The sequence below is a fragment of the Adelges cooleyi genome, unplaced genomic scaffold, assembly GCF_023614345.1.
Source record: "Adelges cooleyi isolate 19-005CV unplaced genomic scaffold, UGA_ACOO_1.1 ACOO_flye_CR_arks_rails_tigmint_CR_PRNA_23, whole genome shotgun sequence".
Lineage (NCBI taxonomy): Eukaryota > Metazoa > Arthropoda > Insecta > Hemiptera > Adelgidae > Adelges > Adelges cooleyi.
In genome coordinates, this window is record NW_026095893.1 from 11,028,925 (window position 1) to 11,055,584 (window position 26,660).

The 26,660-nt window shown below is 32.1% G+C and overlaps 1 protein-coding gene across 2 annotated transcripts in view; it reads left to right on the forward strand.

The window, feature by feature from the left end:
* The window catches only part of LOC126835524 (visual system homeobox 1-like), a 65,668-nt gene extending 44,121 nt beyond the window's left edge, over positions 1-21,547 (forward strand). For both annotated transcript variants that reach the window (XM_050568180.1, XM_050568181.1), the window contains exons 5-6: positions 16,986-17,160; positions 20,125-21,547. In XM_050568180.1, coding sequence (XP_050424137.1) covers positions 16,986-17,160; positions 20,125-20,858 — 909 coding nt within the window. In that variant the 3' untranslated portion in view covers positions 20,859-21,547. The remainder of the gene's footprint in view (positions 1-16,985; positions 17,161-20,124) is intronic.
* The last annotated feature ends 5,113 nt before the right edge of the window (positions 21,548-26,660 follow it).

The following is a 26,660-nucleotide window of genomic DNA, read 5'->3' on the forward strand; positions in this document are numbered from 1 at the left end:
ATTGTAAACTAACCATCAGTTAGAGTTCTACACCAAACTAAATAATATCACGGGTAACAAGAAGGAGGCAGACATTTACTGAGAAGAAGTAGTAGGCCCTGAAGTTGAAATTTAATTTTACATTATTTTAAAATAAAGTTTAAAAAATGTTTGTAAAGACATTAATGGTTGTATGTGTAGAGCTTAACACATTTTGAAACTACGAGTAGTTATTTAGAGTTTATCACATTTTGTATCATGCTGTAATATTATATGGTACAACACGTTTTTGTAAATTAGAAATTTTCCTTTTTTTTTTATCAGATAACATTTTTTAATAATTTCTGCTAAGGATATGCGCGGGTGACGGGACTTTTCGAATTAAGGCAACGGTGTTATTATTGTATATGTATAACTGCCCACGCTACAAAGCTTTTGTTCAATACTTAAAACGTACTACGTCGTCCCCGTTTAGTAACCTGTCAAATGCAAGCCCTTAAACTTGCAACGCCCTGACCTTTTTTTCATTTCATTCAACGAGTTGCTTTTACCTTACATATAAATTGTATTATATTATTATTATTTATTTCACCGGATAACAGCGGTAGGTCTCTTATTTATAATTCTTGATCGATGACACTGTAAGCTACATATCTTGTACTTCAGATAATTTAGTGTAATATTATTCGTTTAGATTAGATTGTGTTGAACATAACATTGGTAATGACCTATACATGCTTGATATAACAGAATATCCTTATTTAATAGTCCAAAAATTAGTTTCATACACTATTTTCAAGTAAGTACTAAAAATCACCCTGTATACTATTCTATCTATTAACATACCTTCTAATCAAAGCAAGTAGGTATGTCGTAGAACTGATTTAATTGTTAAACAAAAACATTCGAGTTTAATTTAAGAGCAAACAATATATATAGTCTTAAATTATTGTTATTGTTGTCGTTACAAGGTAAACTGCAGTGGTTAAAAATACTAATATTTTTTGTTTTATTATACAGCTGTTTTCTATTATTTTAAATAATTATTTTTATTCAAAACGATTACAACATATGACAAACAGAGTGATTATTTTATCATGGGCCACTCAATATCTCATAGGATTTAATAAGAAATTTAATTTTTGTTTTTTTGTTTTTATACAATGTTATCTCAGTTTTTCACATTTGTTTTTATTTTTACCCACCTCCTTACTTAGTATTTTTTAAGCAACTTAAATAGTAACGCATATATTTCATTAACTTTATAAATTTAGCACAATGTACTAAAAATGTTGACTGGTTGATAACTAGTTTCGGACAACTATTTTTAAAGTTATAAGAGATGAAAAGTTTGGATGGGAGGGGAAGTGCGGTTGGAAAATGCGCGCAGATAAAAATAATACTACACTACTCCTGCCCTATACTTGAAACTTCAATAACTTCAAAAATATTTATCTGAAGCTGGTTATCGATCAATCAACATTTTTAGTACATTATTCTCAATTTAAAAAATTAATAAAATATGTATACGTTACCATTTGTTTCAAAAGTTACTATCAAAATAATTAAGGTATAAGGGGGTTAAAAATAAAAAAAATTGTGAAAAATTGAGATTACATTGTATAAATACAATATGAAAAAAACATTTTAATTTCTTATTGAAACATATGGCCTATGAGATATTGAGTGGCCCATGATAAAAAAATCTCTCTGTGAAGAAAACGAAATACTCGTATGCATATTGTTAAATAGGATTTATTATATACGATTACAACCCACCCGCATAACCCTTTATTTAGAGATCTTGTATTGTTGGGAACTAAAAGAGCGCAGGTGCATTAATAATTACTAATGTGGCTGGTTAAAATTACAAAGAAGGTAACGAACTCAAATACGATAATATTATGTTTGTAGCTTCTGGGCCAGTTTCATCATAAAATTAGCGTTATTTGTTGTCTTTGAATTGGCTCACTGGGTTTGTCCAGTTCCCTCCTAGTTTATACAGATTAAAGAAAATCTAAAACTCAACATTTAACGTATAATGTAAGACAGTAAGTGGAAAGCCAATAACTACAAATAAAACTACAAAATTATAATTATTTTCAAATAAAATGAGTGCTTGACGTTAAATGGATCACTAAATGAATGTTTAGTGTTTTCAGGCAATTGTCAACATGCGGAGTCAATAACATATTATTATTTTTCATTACAATTAACAATATTAAAACAAAAATAAGACTAATCTAATATCAATAATGCTCTACTATCATACATTTAATTCAAAACTCCTATTAATACAACGAAGCGCCGAATGCACGAATGGGCCACGCTATTGTGTTGCTATAGACCCCTTTTATACAATCGTTTGGTGGCTGTTACAGTTTATAGACCAGATTGTGGGCGCGATAATCGAATAACATGCGAATCGGTGCGTAATTCGACTTAACGGGCTGTGTTTACATTCGTGCAAGACATCGGTGATTCTCGCGTTAACAAGGATTAATGCATTTGGTAAATAAATCGAATTGTATACCCCCACAAAACCCGGCCTACTGTTGTCAAGACGGCGACGTTGTTGGCAATGGGAAATGCGTCGAGCGCTCAATGGCACACAGAACTTACATCCTCTTTGCTGGTACCGACACAACAAAGCAACAACGATGGTCTTTTCAAAAAGAAGCCGACATATCTTTTAACTTAATGATTTTTTCTTTTCCGAGTGCCGCCCCAAAAAGCAGATATATATTATCCGATTCTTGAGGTAATAGTACAAAAGTTGCCTTTTTATAAATTATTTTATGGTTTCGATCGTTTTTACCACATTGCTGCGCATCATGTAATATATATTACTTATATAAGTCGAATTTTGCTATATTACCAGCTGGTAAAAGTGCACAATATGTAGCAATTAGATCACAATAATAAATTTCTAAAACGTATGGGAAAATGTAATGGGCTCTTAATGTTTCATAGATCACTAATCTTTACAATGGAATCGTTTTTTTAGCCGAAATGTTTCAAATCTTTATTACATTTAACTATTTAAAAATGTATTTTAATTCTGTTTTTAGTATTTAAGTTTAAAATATAATTTTAAAGGGTAACTTTTAAAAGTTAAACAGCAATCTATACATTTGATTTACTTTTTGAGATATGCAAAATGGTTTTTTACAAACAATAACTGGTCAACAATCAGTTTTTACTGTATTCTTTTTGATTTGCTAGTTTTTAAAATAACGGAAGCGTGGTTAGTCAGTGAACATTAATAACTTAGTCTACTCAACTCCTAGATCATGCCTTAAATATTCAAGTCTACTCCAATCCATTAAAATTTTCAATGATAAAAATGATAAAATGGCAGCGTATAGGGAGCCAATAAATTTGTATTTTATAAAGATATTATGTATATATTTATCCAAAATATTGATATCCCCTTACAGGCTGGATATTTTAACGAAATTTTGTTTTTTTTGTTTGTTTGAAATATTTAGTGTACGAAAACTATTTATTATTTTTAATAAATGTAGTGCAAATATTATACTATAATTGGTTCTTGATAGTAAATAAAGTTTGCATTATAACAATAATTAGATGAATAAGTTAAGAATAATTGTCATATAGGTATATATTATGTCTTCAAACTTACTTATTGTTTTAAATTACTAGATTGTAAATATTTTTTAAATAAAAAAAATTAATAAAATATTTTTTTTAAAATTTTTTTGTAATTTGATGGATCTGAAAAACGTTTTTAAAAGAAGGTTAAAAAATAGAAAAGGTACAATTTATTAAATTATAGATAAAAAAAAAATGTCAAAATAAGAAACATAATATAGCCAAACACATGAATAGAATCTTGGTAGAAGATAAAACTAAGATTACATATAATTCAATAATATATATTATATTAGGTTAACAATTAATTTAAACAAAACAATAAAATTTAACAAATTTTAAAAATTTGTGTTATGTACTTCATTGATAATATGATATGGCGTATACATTATTGCAGTTTTATTGAACTTACACTTCTGGTTAGCAAATAATATGCATAGACACTAACTTATAATTCCACTTAGGGTTTATAGAAGTAATGGAGAAATTGCGTACGAGTGTAACGCCGTTTTATGTTATTTAAAGTTTTTAAAACGGACAAGAAAACATAATATGAAAACAATAACTATTGTACGAATCGGAATGTATTCTTTATAGCTCCGTTTGATGTACGATTGTACATTATACGGTTATGTATAATTATTTCATTATGATCGTAAAAATAAAGAGCTCTTAAAAGCTCTTCCCTTTTTCCTCTCCCGCGCTTCATATTTTGTTGTTTGTTTTTTTTTTTTTTTTGTAACGCGTAGAAGGCAGGGTATTTTTGGGAAACGTCGGACGAGAGTAATCCAATTATTATTTAAAATAGGTGCCCGTTTTGACTTACAGGACTCGGCGCCCGCGGGATCCAAACCATTATGCACCGTCGTCGTTTAGTAGTGGTATTCTGGAGGAAGGAATGATGAGAGAGGGATCGCGAAATTAAGCGTTTTGAGATATGCCCGCGCCACCACTAGGTCTGCCCCCCTCCCCACGTTACCCGAATGGCGAACAATTAATCATTTTATAATTGTTATTAATGATCTCAACGTCGTCGTCGGATACTTCCAAGCCATAAACCCGAACAACGTCTCAACTCTCTTGTGCTCGGCTGTTTACGACCCTTTAGTTCTCTTCTGTTTCTCGCCGCTCTTGATTTTTTTTTGTTCACTCGCCATTGTTTTTTTTTTCAAGCGCTAATGTAATTTTATTTTATTATACATTTTTTTTTATATATACCCCGCCGTCGACTTGTGTCGCCGCCGAATAAACCGTCTAAGTACGATAATCGAATGGCCAACGGTCGGGTAACTACGCGGCGCAAGAGACGGGAGTAATGTAGCGAAATATTATTACTGCTTGGAAGTTCGCCGCGAGGGCGGTACTTGAGGGGCGGCTGTTTCCATAACAATATTTATCCGATAGATGGACGACCGTTCGGCGCACAATATCGCCTTAACAAAATCCGAATCCCCGTGATTCCGGTTAATTAATACACTTAAGATACTAATAATAATTGATATCAGAAAAAAAAAATCAATGAAAATGAAATCCTGGTAAAAAAGATCTTGGGTTAGGCGACAAAAAAATAATCTACTTGGAATATTTTGTATTTTAATATTAATTTACTATTTATTATTATTATTTATTTGCTGTTTATTTTTTAATAATAATATTAGTATAATCATAATATTATAACATAGTTTAACTTGTTTATATTCCCTAGTTTCTCTAGTATTCATTCTAGAATGATTTGATAGATTTGTCAAAACTACATAGAATTTATTTGAACTTTAATAAAACTATAATTTTCAACTATTTACCTTATACTTATAAAATTTGCTTAAGTATTAAATATTATTTTATGTACCCTTTAAATATATTTGAGTTTAACTAAAACTGTCACACATTAAGAGCAGGAACCAGGGTAAGGGGGAGGGAGGGCCAAACGCCAAAAGGTGATGTAAATTAAAGAGGCGCTAATTTTATAATAATATAGCAAATAAGGGGATAGTAAACATGGTTAAAAAGGAACTGCGAACAGCGGTTGTCCTAGGGTACTTATATAATAGTTTCCACGATCCTGGCTAAACAATTAAATGTGGCCGTATAACAAAAACATTGAAATTAGGTAATCAAATTATTGGCATAGTAAAAGCTTTTATAAAAAATGATAATTAGAGGTAGAGTAAGACGTAAAATTAAATCTGTATAAAATTCTCCCAAAAACGTTTTTTTAAACATTTATGCCACGCGAGATTCTTGGCACTAGTCCTGAATTTTCTCTGTTGAACATTTTTATCCAGTGACTTTTTTTCTGTTCCAAATCAATAATTATACATAGGTCGCGTACAGAATACGGAATTCTATAATGTTTGTAAAAAATATATTTTTTATACTACATTGCAATCGGTTTATTTCGTATGCGGGAAAAAACACAACGCGTTCTCCTCTCTATATAGTTTTACAAAATTGAAACTATCGAGTTAGGTTGGCCTCGTTAAGTATCGTTACACGATTATTATTTCGCATTATATACATACAGCACATTAAAAGTATTTGTAAAGCCATTATCGTTGTACTTCGGTCGATTTGTTCGATTTGTATATGCACACCGATAGGTCGTGTAATGTAATAACATTATATAATATAATGTCACGATTGCGCGCATCTGGTATAGGTTTTTTTCCGGTCGTTAGTTCCGTGTTTGGTTTAGGGGAAGGTAAAGCGTTTGAGCAAGATTTCGGTTTTTCTCACGACGGTTCCCAACGTCCTCGGCGGGGGTCTACCATAATTGTAGTAAAATAATAATAATAATAACCATCCTGCCGGGGTTTGTTACATCGAATTATCAGTGTTCAACCCGGCACTAGTAAAAACGGAGGCGCTCTCTCGCGAATATTCACCGCGGGGTTGCTCGTTATGGTCGCCTTGGGCATTGTAAACGATAACCGGGATGGCACGCGTGTGTAAATATAATATTATTATAATATAATAATACACAAACCGGCGTGTGCTCTTTTCATTAATACAATTTGCGGCTGTTTGTCGGTGTGGTGTGCCCGTTGTCGTATACCGCTAATGACGGCCATATCGATTGTTATAATATGTGTTATTACGTTGCTTTTTTGAAAGTCGAAAAGGGCGAAGACTGCGACGGAGATACATATTATTATTATTATATTTTATACACGTTTTTGTTTTGTTCTAAACTGTGGAAACTGTATCCGAACACCACCACCACCGTTGCACGCCAAGAGGGAGTGTCAAACATAATATTATAATGACTGTCTAATGTATTGTGCTGTAAGGATACCGTAACAGTTAACACAACGTCATCATATTCCGTGAAAATAATAATTAGTAATAATCCCAGACACCGGAGGGAAACAGAATTTCCAATTACTGTTTGTTATGCATTTGAAGAAATCGTACAATCGTCGTTAAAGTCACCGCTTTATTATAATACAATTTAGCTTGGATTTCTAACCCATTTCTTTCAAACAAATAAAAAAATACTTCTAATTAGTAACTGTACACATACCTGAAAACCCTTTCACTCCATGTAGGTTTAATATAGCATAATATGTATTTAATTACTTGTGATTTAGCAGTCAGTCGTGTATGTGGTTATGAACGTTGTCTATTTCAGTATTATTTTGATTAACTTGTGAAAAATAATATAGTAGACATCGATAGGAGAATAAGTATAGCCATTTATAAGATACCATTAAAAATGAGTATATTTATGTAGGTAGTTTGGGAGTTAAGCCAATAACAGGAAAAATAAGGAATTATTGAGGTGATTTGGATTTTTTAAAAGAAGGGAAAAAAAACTAATTGGATTGATGTCATAAACTAAACCATAAAGAAAGATAATGTTTCTCTGATTAACACCATTGGTATCAAATGTTGTCTCAAAAAGTTAATTTTAAATTAATCTTTTGGCAGGAGCTCAACCCACACAACTTAATCTAATTCATAATATATAGGTATTTTAATAAAAATTGTCAATATTATTTAAATTATTTGAGATTACATTTTAGCAGAAAAGCAAATATTGTGATAAAATAAACTTTAAATAATATTTGTTTGCCTTATGTATTTAAAAAATATAACGATGTACGAGTTATTTTTAAAACTTTAAATACACGTTATTTTAATAATATTGTCAAACTTAAGAAAAAATTAATATTTCTAAATTGCTGCGTGGGAGACAGATGTATTTTTTTTATGGGATGTAATATGGTATTAAAGTTTTTTAAATTTTAATTATAGGTATAATTTGTTTTTTATACAAATTTGTAGTCATAGTGATGATAATAATAAATGTAATTTATTTCATACAGGCAAATAATGGTTTTCTATTTGTAAGTATCTGCACGATACCCACCATATTGGTTTACTTATTTAGCACCTAATATATTATAATGCTATAGGCCTATATAGTATAATATATGATTGTTAAATGTTTGATTTTAACTTTGGCGCAAATATCACGGAGCACAGTGATTAATGAATGTAATAATAATTATATTATATCATATTGTGTTATAATATAATACATCATGTGTACGAAAAACACCACTTTGAATCGTGTAACGAGGTTATAGTAATTTAATTATGTGAATGGTCTTCATGAAAATACACCCACGGGTTTGTGTGTTTCTAATGTCCGAGCGATTTTGTTATAAAATTAATTCAACTGAGACAAATCGTTCGTAACAAATGAAACGGCGCATAGGGAAAGTTAATACAATTAACGATTATTCAACCCTCTCTGGCGTGATCGTTAAAAATTGACTTATTGAAAGGGGCGCACTGGTCCATTGGAACGATAATGGCGACAACAACCAGTCAATTTATATGTGTGCACCCGATATTACATATCCGGTGCTTAGAGGGGAAAACACTGTACTTAACATAATATTGTTTTTTTTTACCAACTCACTACTAAATTTAACTCCTGAGACTCGACCCCATCGCCATCGTAATAGGTGCAATCATTTTAGTTAAATGATGTATTAACGTGTCCGACAACGTGAGAATATTATCTATTGTAAAAACAAATAACACACAAACAAGCAATATCATACAAAAAATATGTATACATTACTACCAGTATGATGTCCCACAACAATTTACAACCAACATGTATTTTAAGCAGAATTGGTCTAAATATTATATTATTTAAGTTTGAATTTCATTTATATAATAAAATATACATAGAGTTGGTTGTTATTTACTATCTTATTTAAAATTTGCCAATCGTACTTTTATGTAGGATATTAATATTAAAGATTTTCATTTATGCTTTTAACTTGGTACATAATAATTAACCATCTCAAACCAATAAATTTAAAAAAAATGTTTTTCTTAAAGAAACGTGTTTTGGAATTAGTGAAGGTATCTGGTAAGGGTTTGTAAACTACAGATCAACAGGGTCACAAACGATGATGATAGTGAATTAATAGTTACAGACAAAACGCGGAGCTATTTAGCTATTTAGCTTAAAACATTTAAAAAACCTAAACAGACCAGATTTATGAACTATGGTTATTAAAGAAAAATGTCCATGGTCACGAGAAGCTCCTTGTGTTACATGCTATATGTTGAACACAGTACAATATTCTGTCTATCAATATTCAACCGGGAATGCTATTTTCGACCAAAGAAAAACAAAGAATGTGTTCTCTCCGGGTTTAATAATGCGGAATCAACGCACTTAAACACAAGCTCCTCCGTAGAATGCTTTGGATTATTTATACGCACACGCGTATTGCGTTAAAATATGTATTTTCGTTTTCCCGTTGTCGTCCATCCTAATACACGAGTACATACCCATTTTATAAGACACACACACATACGTGTATAACAAATTGCCACCGCCCTCGTATCGCGGGTTCGCGCACATTATAAAGCAGCTGGCAGAACAAAATTATTGCCCTCGCCGGAAAAAGGGTTAACACATTCGCCCCAGCACAGCAACAGCGCCAAACACCCGAGGAAGTGGCGATTCTGTTATAATAATATGCGTGAAGTACCAACAATAACACGTGTTCCGGACTGTCGTGTCATGTCGGCCGGTGTTGCGATTCACTGTAGAATAATATAAATTATGAACACACACACATGTATGTGTACAATACACACAGCACAGGGGTGGGCCAATTAGTTTAAAAAATGTTTTGTAGGTACAAAAATTTAGAGTTATTCGTTCAAATAACGCAGCAGTTCCGTGGCTACGCGATGACGAATTCCATACTTAGGTTTGAAGTTTGAACTTATAGTTAATATTTTTTTCCGTTTGCTGAGATCATGTTATCTAAGCTCATAATCTTTGGTTGAGATAAAGTCATTGACTTTTGTGTGATGAAAATGTTTTTTTTTTTTTAGACATTTAGGTGAGTGTATAAATACACTATAATTGTAAAATGCTTTTACAATATAATTTTAATGTGCAGAAATGAGTTCTAAAGTTTTTTACTTTTCAGAAAGTTTTGTCTCTGTGTTATTTTAGTTTACAAAACTATTCATAACTTTATCAAATGTCTTTCTGGTATTATTCAGGGCGATTCATTAAGGATATGACACTCATTTTCTATTAAAATATTTGCTATTTTAATTGTTATAGTCTTTTTATTTTTTGGAAACATTTAAGTTTATGTTATTTTACAATATTATCAACTTTTGAAACCTTAATACGAATGTATGTATTTAATTAACTTTAAAAAATAAGAATAATTTGCTGAAAATGTTGACTGGTTGATAACCAGTTTGGGATAATTATTCTTAAAGCTATTAAAGTTGAAAGTATGAACGGGAGGATGGGTAAAGTATATAGTTATTTTTATCTGCACGCGTGACTTGACCGCACTTCACCTCCTGTCATAAATTTAAACTTAAATAACTTCACAAATAATTATTCAAAACTGAATATCGACCAGTGAAATTTTCAAAAAATTATTTTTATTTTGAAAAATTAATTAAATATAGACGATATCATTTAAATTCTAAGTTGATAGCGCTCTGGAAAATATTAAAAACGGTAAGTATTAGGTAATTGTATACTGTTGTAAAATAACAAAAACAAACATATTTTTAAAAAGAAATACTATAAAGTGATAATTATATACCGAGAAAATGAATGTCTTGTCCTTAATGAATCACACTGTGTACACAATAAACAAAGGTGTATTAATGTCTAACACATTTTGACGGCATACGACATTTGCGGTCGGTCACCCTTATCCAAAACCTCCACTCAACACTATTTTCCACATCATCTTCGCATACACTAGCAGTCCTCATATTATCGTTCTTAATCGCATTCAACCGCCTTTCTTTTCAGTCTTCTTCTTCCACTCTGAATACTCTGACTGCTTGTCAATCTTTTATGATATTAACTTAATACTATAGAAAGTAACTACTATTTTAATAAATGTAAAAGTTATGATGACTATACGTATTAGACCGCATCAGGGATCAAAAACAAGAAGGTACAAAAAATAACAAAATATTATTATTAGGTACAGTTTTTGTACCGAACGGCCATACAAATAATGTATTGAGGATCAGTTAGGTACAACAGTAATAATTTAATACTATATTTTTTGACGATTTGCCCTTTTTATCGTCTCACAGATAGCGCACTATATTAATCGAACCGACGCATCGTTATTTCGAATATTAACAATATTATTATTGTTATGTTGCACACGAAATAACTGGGGCTTAACTGCGTACTGCGATTTAATTTAAACTTACCGATAGACGATGCGGGGTCAAAGGGAAAACGCAGACGGGGGGTCGTTAGCGAGATGGCGAAACAGTGAAAGGAATCAAAACCTATACACGGGTAATAAATCCGCGTTTGTTTCTCTCGGCTTGTGTTATTATTATATTGTAATACACGTCTCGTTGTGGGTGTAACGGCAACGATAAATATCAATAATTTGTCGGGCTCGAGCACATATCGACTTAACAAAGTTTCGGGCGCGGTGATGGCGGCGGGACATGCGCCCCGACAGCAGATAATTCGATTATGGAAGCCAAACCACGGACCGCCGAGCATCTAAACTACCCGTTTGTCATGTTTACGTTTAATGCCATAAACTTCCCTTATTTTTTCCTCTCTTATTTATTCTTTTTATGTATAATATAATGTCTTCTCTGCGGCTACCCCCGTCGTCTCGTCCCGGTCCGCCAAGTTGTTGTCAGCTGTAGGTCTTACGTCGCCGGCAGCGGCGATAAACCATCGATTTTTATTCTTCTTTTAATATATTCATTCATTTATTATCACTGCGGTGCATTTAACTTCCCGGTTCGACGTCCACTTTTCATATTATGTTATTTGTTATTCAAGCGCATAGTAAAACAAAAACGCACCATTTTAAAATTGATACCTTCGCAGTTCTCCGTCGAAGCTAAAATCGTTTTATTACCAAACGTAATGCATCAATATTCATATTTTAATGTATCACTGAAAAAATAAAAATCACATGTAGCCTGCACTGTATTATTCGTGGCATATTATAGCCATAGTCAACAGTTATTAAATTATAATTAAAAATTATTTTTAACTAGTCACTTTGGCCGGGTTTTAATGAGAATAACGATGACGGTTGATTAATCAAATTTATAGATTATTTTTTTTTAAAGTGGAAAACTTTCTATAGTTTGCATGGATTTCCAATATTTGCCTTTTTGCCTTCTACTACCGAAGTTGTTTACAATTGTTTAGTTTATACCAATGCTCCAAGCCCCAAAGTATATAGAGGTCGAAATGTAAATGCTCGTTGTTTAATAAATATCATACTCGTCACGTAGATTCTTAGTAAGTATGAATTAAAAAATATATCTGGTACGAGCATAGGTACTGTCAATGGTCCTAACCAAATCTGGTTGGAACATTTCAATGACATCACTCCGGTGTGTCCATAACACAGCGTTTGGAATAGTCTTATATTAATGTATTTTCGCCTGATATGATCGGTCGTGCTACACGCGTGTGTGTATATTATGTAGTCTGTGGACGTTATTAAAACGGTCGCATCGCTGTCGTCGCTTCCAGGACAAAAGACCAGAAAAGGATAGTCAGAGGGGGTGGGCGCGGGGGAGGGGGTTGCCCCAAGAATGTGCGCGCGGTGTTCGGCAAGCCGGATAATTGACTTTTCCTGGGCACCCATAAATTACGAGACGGACGCGCCCTTTTCCGTCCCGGCGCACATAATAGCGCCCGCTAATTCGTTAATCCTCCACTTACCGGGTTCTCAAACAAAATTAATGACCCTTATAGAAACGGTCGGCACGGGTCGGCTATGCTATGCGCGCTATTGGCATTCCGGAATACGGTATGGCCGCAACCGCCGCGGCTCGACCGCGTTCCCTAGGTCTCTGTCCTCCCTACCTTGTCCCCTCCGCTTGCTCACTCCCGTACTCTAATTCTCTCTATCCATCCCCCAGTTAGGTATACGGCGTGGACATAAGTCGGTCATCATTCCTTCGCGTGCAGGTACACTGTATAAATGAACTTGACGGTTGGCCGGCTCGAACGCATAGTACGCAAAGTAAATAATAATAATAATAAAAAAAAACCGCCCTTCTTTAACGTCCAAATCTCTGTGCAGGAGCAACGAAAAAAAAATCCACGAAAGTAAATTCCTGGCCGAGGGTGACGGCGGCAAGTTCATTTTTTCCCTCGACCAAAACGAAAATCACTTCATTTGACCGGCAACGGGACCTTTTTGTGTGTATTGACACGCTCGAAATTTTATGAAAATACCTACTTGCATTTCAAGCGAAAGTCAATAACAGTTTATGTTATGTTTTCGTATTTACATATTTTCTATTGTTAATGAACGACGACGGTAACTTATTTAGAACGAGTTAAAAGGGTCTATACCGCGTTATAAAGCGAATTCGAAGAAATAAAAATTACAATATCCATTATTGTTGCGGCCCTTTTGATTACACACTCCGTAATGTATGTTTATGTTTATATAGACGCTTTCGGTTTGTTGCGGGTAAAAGTTTGGTGTTCGTGGAGCTTTTTTTTTACATTTTTCTTTTTTTGTTGCATTATGGTATATAGTGGCGTTGTCTAGTATCGTCGGTTAAATTTTATTTACCGTGTCATCCGTTTCGAGTGGGCAGTGAACTCGAACTCACAAACAATATTGTACCCTTTGTGTATTGTTAAACGTGTTGAAATTATGGTGTTTGGCGTATAAAAAAAAAAAAGTCGACAAATAAAATCCTCTAAATGAAGGGTTTAAGCGACAAAAGCTTGTGATCACAATACTACATTGATGCGTTTGTGTGGAACTCTGTGTTTTTAATGTAATTTAAAGCACATAGCGGTTGTACAGAATAATAGGCATGAAGTAATGACTCTAACGTTAGACTATTATTACATAAATAGTAATTATGACCATACAATATGAGGACACGTGTTTCATGTATAATTATTATTATATAAGATATTATTTTTATAATATCTTTCGCTGTAATAGAATTATAAACGCGAATTTAATATAATGTACAATTTCTACTATATAGTAGTATAATTACAATATCATAGAGTAAAGAATGCTATCATTTTCGATTTTTTTTTAAATTGTGGTTTTATTTACGATAATCATCTATATATATAAAAATGAATATCTGTCTATCTGTCCTTTATGCATTAGTATACCGTTCATCCGATCGCCATGAAACTTTGGGAAGTTGTTGAGTACACTTCCGCGAAGATAACTGGCATAGTACTTTTCGAAAATTCCACTCCTAAGGATGTCCTCAAACACCAACTTTGTACCTTAAATACGATATGTAAATAAAGTAAATGTTTGTAACCATGGTAACCCAAAATAAACACTTGGTTTGTAACCATGGTAGCCACGGTACTCGAGCAAATGGTAGGTGATGATTAAAGGAACAGGCCGATTCTATGTACCACGATTCTGGGCAAGCTTTTAACTGTTGGAACGGGACCCTTGAATAAGAGGAGGACATAATAACTGAAAAAAGTGTCGCAAAAACCCTGTCATGCTGATAAGAGGTAGGAGATTAGAGATTAGAGATGAGGGATGGGGTGGAGATTGGGATAAAGGTGGGGATGGGGGAATGGGAATTATTTTACTCAGCCCTGGCAGACTAAATCTCGGGCAACGCCGGGTCCGGACAGCTTGTTATTAAACAAAAAACAAAATACTTATAATTTCGTTATTATTATAAACTAATTTAATGTTGATTATCTGCAATTCGTTTACTCATGGAAATACTCATTTATATTATACATTGGTGATATACAATAATAATATACCTACATTTATAGTAGTTTTATTAATATATATATATATATATATATATATATATATATATATATATATATATATATATATTAGAATGATTTAGAAAAAAAATAAGCAACTTATGGTTATTATATATATTTAACCCTTAATTATAAAAATAATGCTTTCTATGCGTACCTATACGCATTTCGGAAACAATGTGTCATCTTCAGCTAACGACTGACATAAATATTTTTTTCTTTTCTAAAAGAATAACTAATTAAACAAAGCCATTGAGTGGTTCGATAATTTTTTCTCGAGAACATTTTTTTTATACTATAGGTCCATATAGGGGCTGAACAATCCTTCGAACTAAACAGTCTGTCCGTCACTGATTGCGATTAGCTTTACCTTACAGAATTTTGTCATGTAGCCAATAGTAGTAGGTCAAGTTGTCAATAGCCAGCGTGGCATTCGTTGTGGATCGTTTCAATTAACTGACGAAGGCAAACGACTCATAATCGGATTATCCTGTTGGCATTATTACACCACCGTCGAGGGTCGGCGACGATAACAGAAACTTCACCCATTGATGAAACACAGTCATAAAGCCGAATACCAAACGGCGGGTGCAGTACACGTTTGTCGTTCGATTAGCAGCGCAATGGTTGACAAGTGGAAAGGGGAGAGAGAGAGAGAGAGAGAGAGAGAGAAGGAGAGTTGCAATGAATTTTTAATATTGTCCGAACACCGTTGCCAGAAATTATTGCCGTTTCATCGTGACACCGCGGCCGATTTAATTCGCATCTGAAAACCGAACAGTACAAGACAAGGGGGAACAAAACGCACCGAAAGATTATTAATATTAATATATTTGATAATAACTCCCCGTAGTTATAATACTGATGTGTAATATACAATTATAATACAAAGAAGGGTTTGGCGACTGGCGTTTATGTGTAAATGTGGCTGGTCATATTTTAGTTACGCGTTTTATACACCATAGTCACCGACTAAAATAACATATTATATTATTATAATATTATGTACAATGTTTGTTATAGGTAGGTACATGTTAGTATTTTTGTTGTTAAACAATTAATCATAGTTTTCGTCATCCATTATCATGTAATTTTCGGCACAACAAAAACTAATTTTATAAAAGCTATTTTTTAATTGCCTAACAAACGATTATTTGCGCATAATATGTTCAATTTCGAAAGAGCTCTATGTATTAATTATAATATAAATTACATGGTATATTTTCTACTCGATGATATTACTAAAAAAGGTATCGGTTATATGGGCTTGTCAGCTGACCCGTTAAACTGTTAACGACAATACACTCAATACAGCCATAACATTCTAATAACGGCATAATTTCGATGTCATATTGTGTTATTCAGCTGTATTCAAGCCTGGATCTAACAAGGAAACAGTAAAGAGGCAGTTAAGGAATATGACACATTACATTTAGATCTAAACCAATACTTGTAGTACATAAAACCAATCTATCTAAATCCATTTGCCAAATATGGCAGTTGGAAATTGAATAAATTCTTTGGAATAATTATTGTAGGTCGTTAACCAAAACAGCGATAGCTGTATCATATTGTTTACTATTTGCATTGCATATCTCTTAGCAATAGATGTGCGGCATAATAGTATTGATTATGCTCAAAAAGACTTTACAACTTAAGAATACAAATTTGTCCCGATCCAATATTGTAATCTCCTAGTTATTACTCTTCAATAAAATATCCACTTTCATTAATGTCATATATTTCAACTTATTTGAACTTTATGGTAATTAAATTATATACCCATTTTTTTGAAGCTAAAATAATAAATAATTTCTAATTTTCTTTCAACAAATTGTATTCAATGTTACGCTTAACCTCTTTGACGTCACATCATATTAGTGACTAGTGTGATATTCGATAACAATGGAAGTTTTGTTTTGTTAGCATTTTTCATTTTTAACGCCGCACCCCTCATCTAAATAAGCAGAACTTGTGTCAAGATAGATTAAGTTATATAACGGTCGTTGTCTAATATTGTATTAAAGATAAACAAATAATTTGTGAAACGTGTAATCATTGTGGTATTGTAATTGGACAGGTTTGGTTTCAAAACCGCCGGGCCAAGTGGAGAAAAACCGAAAAATGCTGGGGAAGAAGCACGATAATGGCCGAGTACGGTTTGTACGGCGCAATGGTCAGACATTCGTTACCTCTGCCGGAGACGATCCTGAAGAGCGCCAAAGAAAACGAATGCGTCGCGCCCTGGTTGCTTGGTAAGTGTTGTCTGATCTATTTTGTTTCCCTTCGGGCTATTATTCGCGTACTCGTGTAAAACTATCGTTACTATGGGAACGCCGAATTGAGCTTGGTGAATTAGCACAATGGCCATTGTTCGAAATCGTTTGCCGCGATATACAAGTGTGGCATTGTTTTACAAACACGTAATGGCCGATGGTTACCCGTTAGTTCATGGTATTTGCTTTGCTTTGTTTTCACGCCTTATACAGACCTATAGGCGACCATATTACATGTATTATATTTGATTATTATAATTCGCTCGTATCTCTCCATTAAATGCGCAAAATCCTATTACTACTCCTTTTTTTAAGTACTCGCGCACTTTATAACACAATACATGTACTTACAAATAGATACGAATTTCTATACACATCGTTTTATATTCTCAATTAAAAATGGCCGGTTTTTGTGTTCTGTCGTATTTAAGCCTAATACTGCAATTATTCCATCACATTCGTTCACTTATGAGAGCGCCACAGCACCTTTTATTTGCGTGTAAAGCATATGTGTTGAGAGATGCACTTTTGTAAAGAACTTAAACGTTTTAGCATACAAATATTCATAAAATATAAATGATTTTCACAATTCCCATGTTCTCCGTTTTCTATTCCTTATTGACTCCCACTTGTGTCAAGAAACTAAACAATTGATAAGTTCTTAAATTATATTAAAACGAAACTTTAAATTTAATTAAATTAAGTTCATAAAATGTTTTACATTTACAAACTTATGACTGTCGTACTAGTGAAAGCTACTAAAAGTATTTATTTTAACATTTACAACTATTTAACTTAATTTGTTATAGCCTTTTTATGGTTTATTTTAAATTAATCAACTGTCGGCCAATTAAGTCATATAAAACTATAACACAAATGAGTTAATATTTGGTGTGCTTAGTAACTGCTTGTATAGTTTCAACTGTTTCATAGCAAAGAGCCAAGGAATCAAACGGCATAATAGAGGACGCCACGCGGCGCAGCACAAGAAATCAAATATATGCAATTTTTCACAAAATCTTTAGAGCTTGAACTGTAGTGTACTCGTATACTTATTAATATAGAAATGAAGATTCTTAATTGATGTTATTTTTTTTTTAACAGACTATCATAATCATCTCTATAGGATAAATTCTAATTATTTTCCTATCCAAATTGCTTTGCGGCCCACAGTGGTCTGAAACGCCAGTTTAGGCGGCCAAAAGTATCATTTTTAAAAGCAGGATAAGAATTTTTTTTTTTAGCACATTTTTTTCTCAATATCTTTATAAGGCTTCATATGAAATTTCGATACGAAAAGTTGAAATGGTAATGCTAGAAAGCTATTTAAAGAACATAGTTCTAAAATTTGCCTGTTTTTCTAGTGATTTTTACCGAATCTTTATTTTTTTTTCTGCTTAAATAAAAATTGTAAAAATTCGTTTTTAATTTTGACATATCCAAATAATTGTATTAATTTCATAAATATTTAAAAAAACAATTTTTTTTTTTTACCAAGTTTTTAGACTTTTACTCGAACATTTTTTGCTTTTCCAATAAATTTGCTATTTCAAAGAGTTTTACTCAAAATTACACAGTATTACGCATATTCCAACTTTTAAAAAAATTATCACGAACTGGTTATCTACCAGTCAAATTTTTTGGTGAGGTATTCTTAATTTAAAAAGTTTAAAAATTATATACGGTACCATTTAAGTTTCAAAAAATGTTATAAAAAAAACTAGTTTGGGAGGGGGGTAGAAACATAATAATTTGTGGAAAATTGAGATCACATTATAATATAAAAAGACTATGAAAAAAAAAATGTATTATTAATTAAACTCAGTGAAATATTGAGTGGCCCATGATAAAAAAGTCACTCTGTACACCAGTCAAAATGTTCAAAAAATTATTTTATTTAAATAAATAATTTAATGTGAATCATCAAGTTTCGTTGGAAGTAATAAAGGTTTAATGTTGTTTAAATTTCTTGATGAAGCCAATAAAGTCACCATATCAGAAATAATGTATTATTCTAAGTAGTTTCATTATGTACACTGCAAACGCAATCTGATGCAATTTTTTTTTTTTTTTACAAATTGACTGATGACTTGTTTTACAAGATGTGTATATTGGAATATGCGTAATACTGCGTAATTTTGAGTAAAACTTTTAGGAATAGCAAGTTTATTGGGAAAACCAAAAATGTTCGAGTAAAAGTCTATAAACTTGGTAAAAAAAAAATGTATAAAATTAATAAAACTATTTGGATATATTTAAATAAAAAACGAATTTTTACAACTTTTATTTAAGCAGAAAAAAAAATAAAAAGATTCGGTAAAAATCACTAGAAAAACAGGCAAATTTTAGAACTAGGTTCTTTAAATAGTTTTCTAGCTTTACCATGTCAACTTTTAGTCTCGAAATTTCATATTAAGCCTTATAAAGATATTGAGAAAAAAATGTGCTAAAAAAAAAATTCTTATCCTGCTTTTAAAAATGATACTTTTGGCCGCCTAAATTAGCGTTTCAGACCACTGTGCGGCCTGCGGGGGACAAACCAAGTTTTTACAATATATAGAAGAGAACTTTATCTGTGTCGTAGCGTTTTTTATATATATATATAAAGAAATTAACTTTTAATAAAACAAACAAAAGTAAAAGGAAAAAACAATCTTTACGAATGAATAATTTAGATTTTGTTTGTTATGAAAAAAATTAAAACGCTACGGAACTGGCAATATAATATTAAGTTCTATAAATTATTAACACATAAAGTTCTTCTTTGTGTACTGTACATGTACATTTTGTAACTCTACTCTACTGTAATCGTACAACTAAAAAAACATTTGCGAAAAACTATGCGGCCAAAATAAGCGTTGCGTGGCGTCCTCTCTAAAAAAAAAGCGTGATTTTTAGAGCTGTGGCTCTGAAAAACTAATCGTATAGCGGTCAATGTTGCAGGTATGCACCGGAAGTCGATCGAAGCGGCTGATCAGTTGAAGGACGACAATACCGTGTGCAGCGGTGCCAGTCAAAAGAGCGAAAAAGAGGACGACGAGGACGACGAGGACGTCGACGACGAGGAGGACGAAGAAAATGCCAAAAGGCCTTCGGGCAGGACCAGTCCGGAAATGCCGACGGACATGTCACCGCAAAGGCAGCAGCATCAGCAGCAGCAGCAACAACAGCAGCAACAGCAACAGCAGCAACAGCAACAGCAGCAGCAGCAGCAACAGCAACAGCAGCTAGACGCCGAGGCCAAAGACCGGCAACAGCAACAGTGCGAGGCTAACGTCATGGCTCACCGGCGCATCCAACAGGAGATCCAGTCGCAGATGGAACAGCACCACGCGGCAGTCATGCAGCTGGCAGTGAACCGGGCACAGGACTCGGAGGAGTTCCGGAACAACAGCATCGCTTGTCTCCGGGCCAAGGCTCAAGAGCACAGCGCCAAGATTTTAAGTCTGTCGGCCGATGCGCTCATGTTGGTCAACAACAACGGCGGAGGATTCCGGAGTCGGAACCCGGCTTCCGACGTGCTCATGACCTCGTCCGGCACCGGCGGCGGAAGTCAAGTGTTAAATGACTGCGACGCCAATGCCAACAACATGCGGAGCATCAGCCAACATCAACAGCAGACCATCAGCTCCGACATCATGGTCACGTCGTCCGACACCTCGTCGTCGCTGTTTTAAGTCCAAACGCTAACGATTTGCCCATCCTCACATAAACGTTACACATACACGTGTTGTACACCTAATAATCTCATTGGCAGCTGCTGAGAAGACCGTTAATCCAATGACGACGTACAATAATAATAACAATGTTGTCAACAGAACAAAATACCGAGTAATTTTGTCGATTCTCAAAATTCCCTCAAAGCGAAGACACTATGGTCCGATTTTGTTTACGGTTACTGAGGATTTCATCAGAGCTCTTTTTAACGTTATAGCTGTATAATTTGCCAATACCATAAAATAATGATAATCGGATATAAACGGTTTGATCTGACCGAAAATTTACACGAATATAATATATTCGTACCCTATAGAAATGTAAATAATATAATATTTTACATAAATTCTATTGTAAAAAAAAAAATATGTGTAAAGATATTTTATTGTGTGTTGTTATTGAAAAATCATATTATATACGTATGTGCAATAATTGGTATTTTTTTTTTCGTTTTATTTTTTACATTTTCATGTACAAACAGACTTTTATCTTAGCTCGAAGACTACATTTAATTGCGCATTTTAGACTAAAATATTGTAAGAAACTTTATTATAACAATTATCCTAATAGTTACGCTTGTTATAATAATATATTGTATAATTCACCCACCTTTAATCCTTCCTTATCGTATAATGTAGATAATTTTTTTTTTTGGTACAACAATATATCGCCATTTTTTAAAATTAATTAATTTAATTCTATTTATCTTTTGGTTTTTGATCTCATGGGCATGTCTGTCGTAATATTTTATACAACAATAGAACATACATTTATAAAGTACTTTTTAATGGTATAATATATACATACACAAACATATTGTGTTATATTATGTTTTAATTAGGTACTTTTATATGTTAAAAAGCTATAACATGTATAGATGAAATAATAATAATTATAAATACTAATAATGTCTTACTACAATCATTAAAAAATTATTTGTTTGGTGAAAATGATTACATTTTATAATTATAAGCGATGATTTTATACATTTTTTTTTAAACCTTTACCTACCTACCTAATCTATCTCATCCTAATTTAAACACAGATATATATAATAAACTAGATTGCTAACTGTACTGTCTGTACATGCCACCAATAGAGAAGATTGAAGCAGCCACTTTCCGCCTTCTTGGTGGGAATTAGAACCTTATCACGTGAGAATAATATATGTTTTTAACAGTCATAAATATATATAATATTGATATAATAATATATACAGATAAATATTATATGCATCTAATCAACACTTTTGTATTTCATTATTCTTATTTAAAAAATATTGTAACCTTTGATATTTAATTATTAATGTAACTTACACAAAACATGTACACAATGGCTAATAACCTCAGATGTTGAAGCCTCTTAAAAATTAAAAATATTATATGCATTGATAACACACACAAATCCCACCAGAATGGAGGATCGTCGATTTTAATTCTTATCGCTAGTTAGCAATCTAGTTTATTATATATATCTGTGAATTTAAATAACAAAATACAACCAGTGCATATGATTTGAATGTTATTCTGCTTATTTTTTAATTAAACTAAATATTTAGTTTGATTGTATGGAAATATTGTATGTTTACTCTTACCAAAAATTATGCACCATTGAAGTGGTTCAAAACGTTAAGAACCAATTTACTTTTATCGTGCATTTTTTGAAATTTTAGATTTTTGTTTAGTACTCTTATATCATCAAATGCGTTTATAGGTACAATATATTTTTGACCATGATAGGTAGATAATAATTGCCAGAAACCCATAAACTTTAGCGTTAGATTAAGCAAACTTTTTATGCAAAATGTTACACACATAGCATCGTGTAATTTTTCAGTATGCATTTATTAAAATTAGTTGGTTACATAGTCTCCATCATCAGTAACCCTGTTACATTAAATAGAGGACTTTTAAAATACAATTTAAAACTACACTTTAATTTAATTTTATAATTTTTTGTATTTTAAGTAATAATATTACGGGCAAATAGTATAAGTTAGTATGAATTTTAACAAGTTTTTTATTTCATGTTAAAAACAGTATGAAATTTTATGAAATATCGGTAGCTAAGGAACACTTCTTCTTCTTCATTCCAACTATTAGGGATTAGCTACTATTATCCTAAACCTCCCATGATCTCCTACAATATCTTTGCACACACCAGCAATCCTTGATCATTTATTGAGGGGCCTCTGCACCTGCGTATTTGGGTCAAAACCAACTCATTTTACTTCAAACATACTGTTCTTAAGAATACTTCAATTTAAGTTTTGAAAAAAAAATTGTAATTCTTCACAACATTTTAAAGGCAACGACTGTGGCACAATTTTAACTAAAAATAATTTTTTAGTTGTGCCGCAGCCATTGCCTTGAAAATGTTATGAAGAATTAAAATGTTTTTTCAAAACTTAAATCGAAGAATTCTTAGGAACAGTACGTTTGAAGTAGAAAATATATGTTTCTGTATAAAAATAGATCCTATATGTGCTATAAAAGTTGAAAATGAATTGTCAAAATAGATACATCTTTTCTATGGTAATATGTATGTTTAAACATTTTAGCTTAAGAGAACGTCACACACCCGTTATTTTCTTCAAAAAACCCGCCTTGCGAGGATTAATTTTATAAAGGCTATAATCAAAACTAAGAAACCAAATTTTTACATATTCCAGACAACAACATTGTCTGTGTTTTACCATCGACCTTTTTTTAATATTTTAACTGGTTAATGAATAATTAATTAATTAAGAAATGACTTTTTTGACTTTTTTAAAAATGATATAGCGTTGGTTGGAATAGGTATATCGAAAAAATACACAGATAATTTTGTCATAAATAATATATATGAATTTCTTTCCTTTACTATATATGAAGCCTAAGAAAAATTAATCCGCGCAAAGCAGTTTTGATGGCAAACAAATTGTATTTTATCCTATAGAAATGACTATGATAGTCTGACAAAAAAAAATGGCAATTATTAAAGTATCCTCATTACTGTATTAATAAGTATACATTATAGTTCAAACTCAAAATTAAGATTTTTCGAAAAATTGCCTATACTTTACTCCTTAGAAATGGCCGGTGTGGCGTTCTCTTAATGTTAAAATTTAACGAAAAATTGCCTATACAATGCGCCTTACTAAATGCTAGTGTAGAGACCCCTTAAATAATACGAGATACATTTATCCAACCACCTTTTTTTTCACGATTCACTAAGGGTAATTATTTAATAATTCTTTAATATAATGTGGGCATTAGAAACAAGCATCTTAAGGTTTATTGTCTGTGGTTAAGGGTTTTTTTAAATAGTTTAACTTTTACTATATAACAACAGTTTTTTTCTGGTAGACAATTTGTTATATTAACTTAGGCCGTTTGGTGCCATTTGGGGAGGCTTATCGTCATCCCATTTCTGTTAAAACATATTTTTAAGCAACAAAATTGCCCCAAGGTTACACTTGTAATACCTACCATTAAAAAATGTTTTAATAGTTTTCTTGGAGGTTTGCATTTAGTTTTTAACTTAACCTGTATAATATGTAAAATAATTTGATTTAACGACTTTTCCTTCTCGATCAGCCGAGTTGTTAGACCTGGTGAAATTTTGTTCCGACCGTTCAAGGTCATTTGCATTCTATACATTTTTTTCTAGGATAGGCAACGGTTTTTTTCGCTAAATTTGGAATATTGGCATGCTTAAATAATAAATAACATAAAGTAAAATGTTTTATTTTTAACCAGTAGCGTCATTTTAGTTTTTTTAAGGAGGCAAAAGTTTCTTGTCACATTTTTATTATCTCTCATAACTTTATTTTTTTTATAGACAATTTTCGGTTGTATCCAGTATCCATGTCTCCAGTTCTATAATAACGTTTCGATCTGATTGCAGGGCCCATCTTCGGAGCGACGCTCACCGATCCACTGTCGAGACTATACTGACTGGCTTGATTGTTTCCTACCGTTATTTAATGTCCCACGTCCTTGATAGCGTCGTGCTATCTCGACCAGGGGGTATCGTACAACAGAAAATTATCCACATAATATTTCAATCCAAGAAAGCTTTAACACATTCATAAGTTTATATTTGTTAATTCATTATTATAAGCACAAATAGCCCAACACTTTTAGAGAGATTGTTTAGCAAAAAACCGTCGTGAGGCTAAAACAAATATTGCACCTACTTGATGAGATCTTAGTTTAGGGGGACCAACTCCGAATTATTGATGTAGTTATTAAATCATGTATTATGCATGAATGTATTTACACAAAACACAATAAAACATTAAATAAATTAGTAAAAAGTCAGTACAGTAGAATTGCGACATAGTGGAGACTGGAGACGGGCAGTGCACGGGTCTACAGGAATTTTTATAACTAAAAGTGATAAAATCACTTTTAAATAAAAGCTTCGATGCGAATCTGTGGATAGTAGGTTTATTAAAGTACAGTTCAAACTAAGGACAGTATAAGCCAGCACAATAAGGAAGTATTATACGTAAGTGAGTAGTAGTAGTAAGCAAGTAAGGGATTTCCAGTGTTCATAGATAAAATACAAATATTGATATAAACATTTTATCAAGGAATTTGCTTAACATTTTGGAAGTAGGAAAAATATTATGAATAATATCACTTTGGTTTAAATTAAGATTTGTTATGATTATTTTAACGGATTTAAATTCAGATGGAAGAAACTCAATGTAAAATGTCGATAGTGTTTATGGAATGCATTTAAATAGTAACAAATGTGATTAAAATAATTAGGATTAGTGAAAAGGAAAACAACAAAATAAATGGTCGATAACCACTTTTGACTAAACAATAATTGTTATGTTAAAAGCATAGACGAGAGATATAGAGCAGATGAGTTATGTGCTAACCTCTAAATAATATTATACTTTCCTTCTCACCCGGCCTCGACTTTAAAATGCTTTTAGCATGAGAAATTGTTTTCCTGATTAGACATTAATATAGTTTGTATTTTCTTTACCCGGAGGGACACAGATGGGAGTTTTACATATAAATATTAATTTGGTCGATTGGGGTTACTACTGACTTAACGATGAATAAACCAATTCAAGACCCAAAAAGGAAAGTTATTTTATTCTTTAGACGGTCGTTTGTTTAAATAAGACATAAGCTGAACTGAAAACATCTACAAGTCTAACTTTTAACATTTTAATTAATAGATGGATAAAAAAAAATTAACCTATAAATTAACATTCTAATAAAAACGAATAAGTTGATAAATAATTATTAATCAAATTTTTCTCGTGACAAGATGTAGCTAATGCTACTAAAGTGATAAAGTTACAAGTCTTAAAACTTACAGTTATTTATCTGGTCGTAAAATCACTATACATCAACTACTACTAACTCTGCTTAACTCATAAACTATTATGGTGATTTTTAACAACAGAATTAATACGATTTAAAAAAATGATCAATCCTTCTTCAAACTGAATTTTTGATGGAATCATTAATTTTTAGCTTCGATATATAACGATATAATGATATAAATAAGGATAGTCAAATTAACTTGTTAGGTAGGCATTTACTTACTGACAAACTACGAAAATTTATTTATGAGAAATGTTAAATATTGATAAATGTTGCCAGTAAATCGGCAACAGTAACTAAAGGCCAGATATTATATTACTAATTACATTTGGCCGGAACGTATACTTAGGACTAAACTATCATCATATATCACGAGGAGATTACAGATCGGAAATAATCATATAATTATTAGGACATATCCATGTA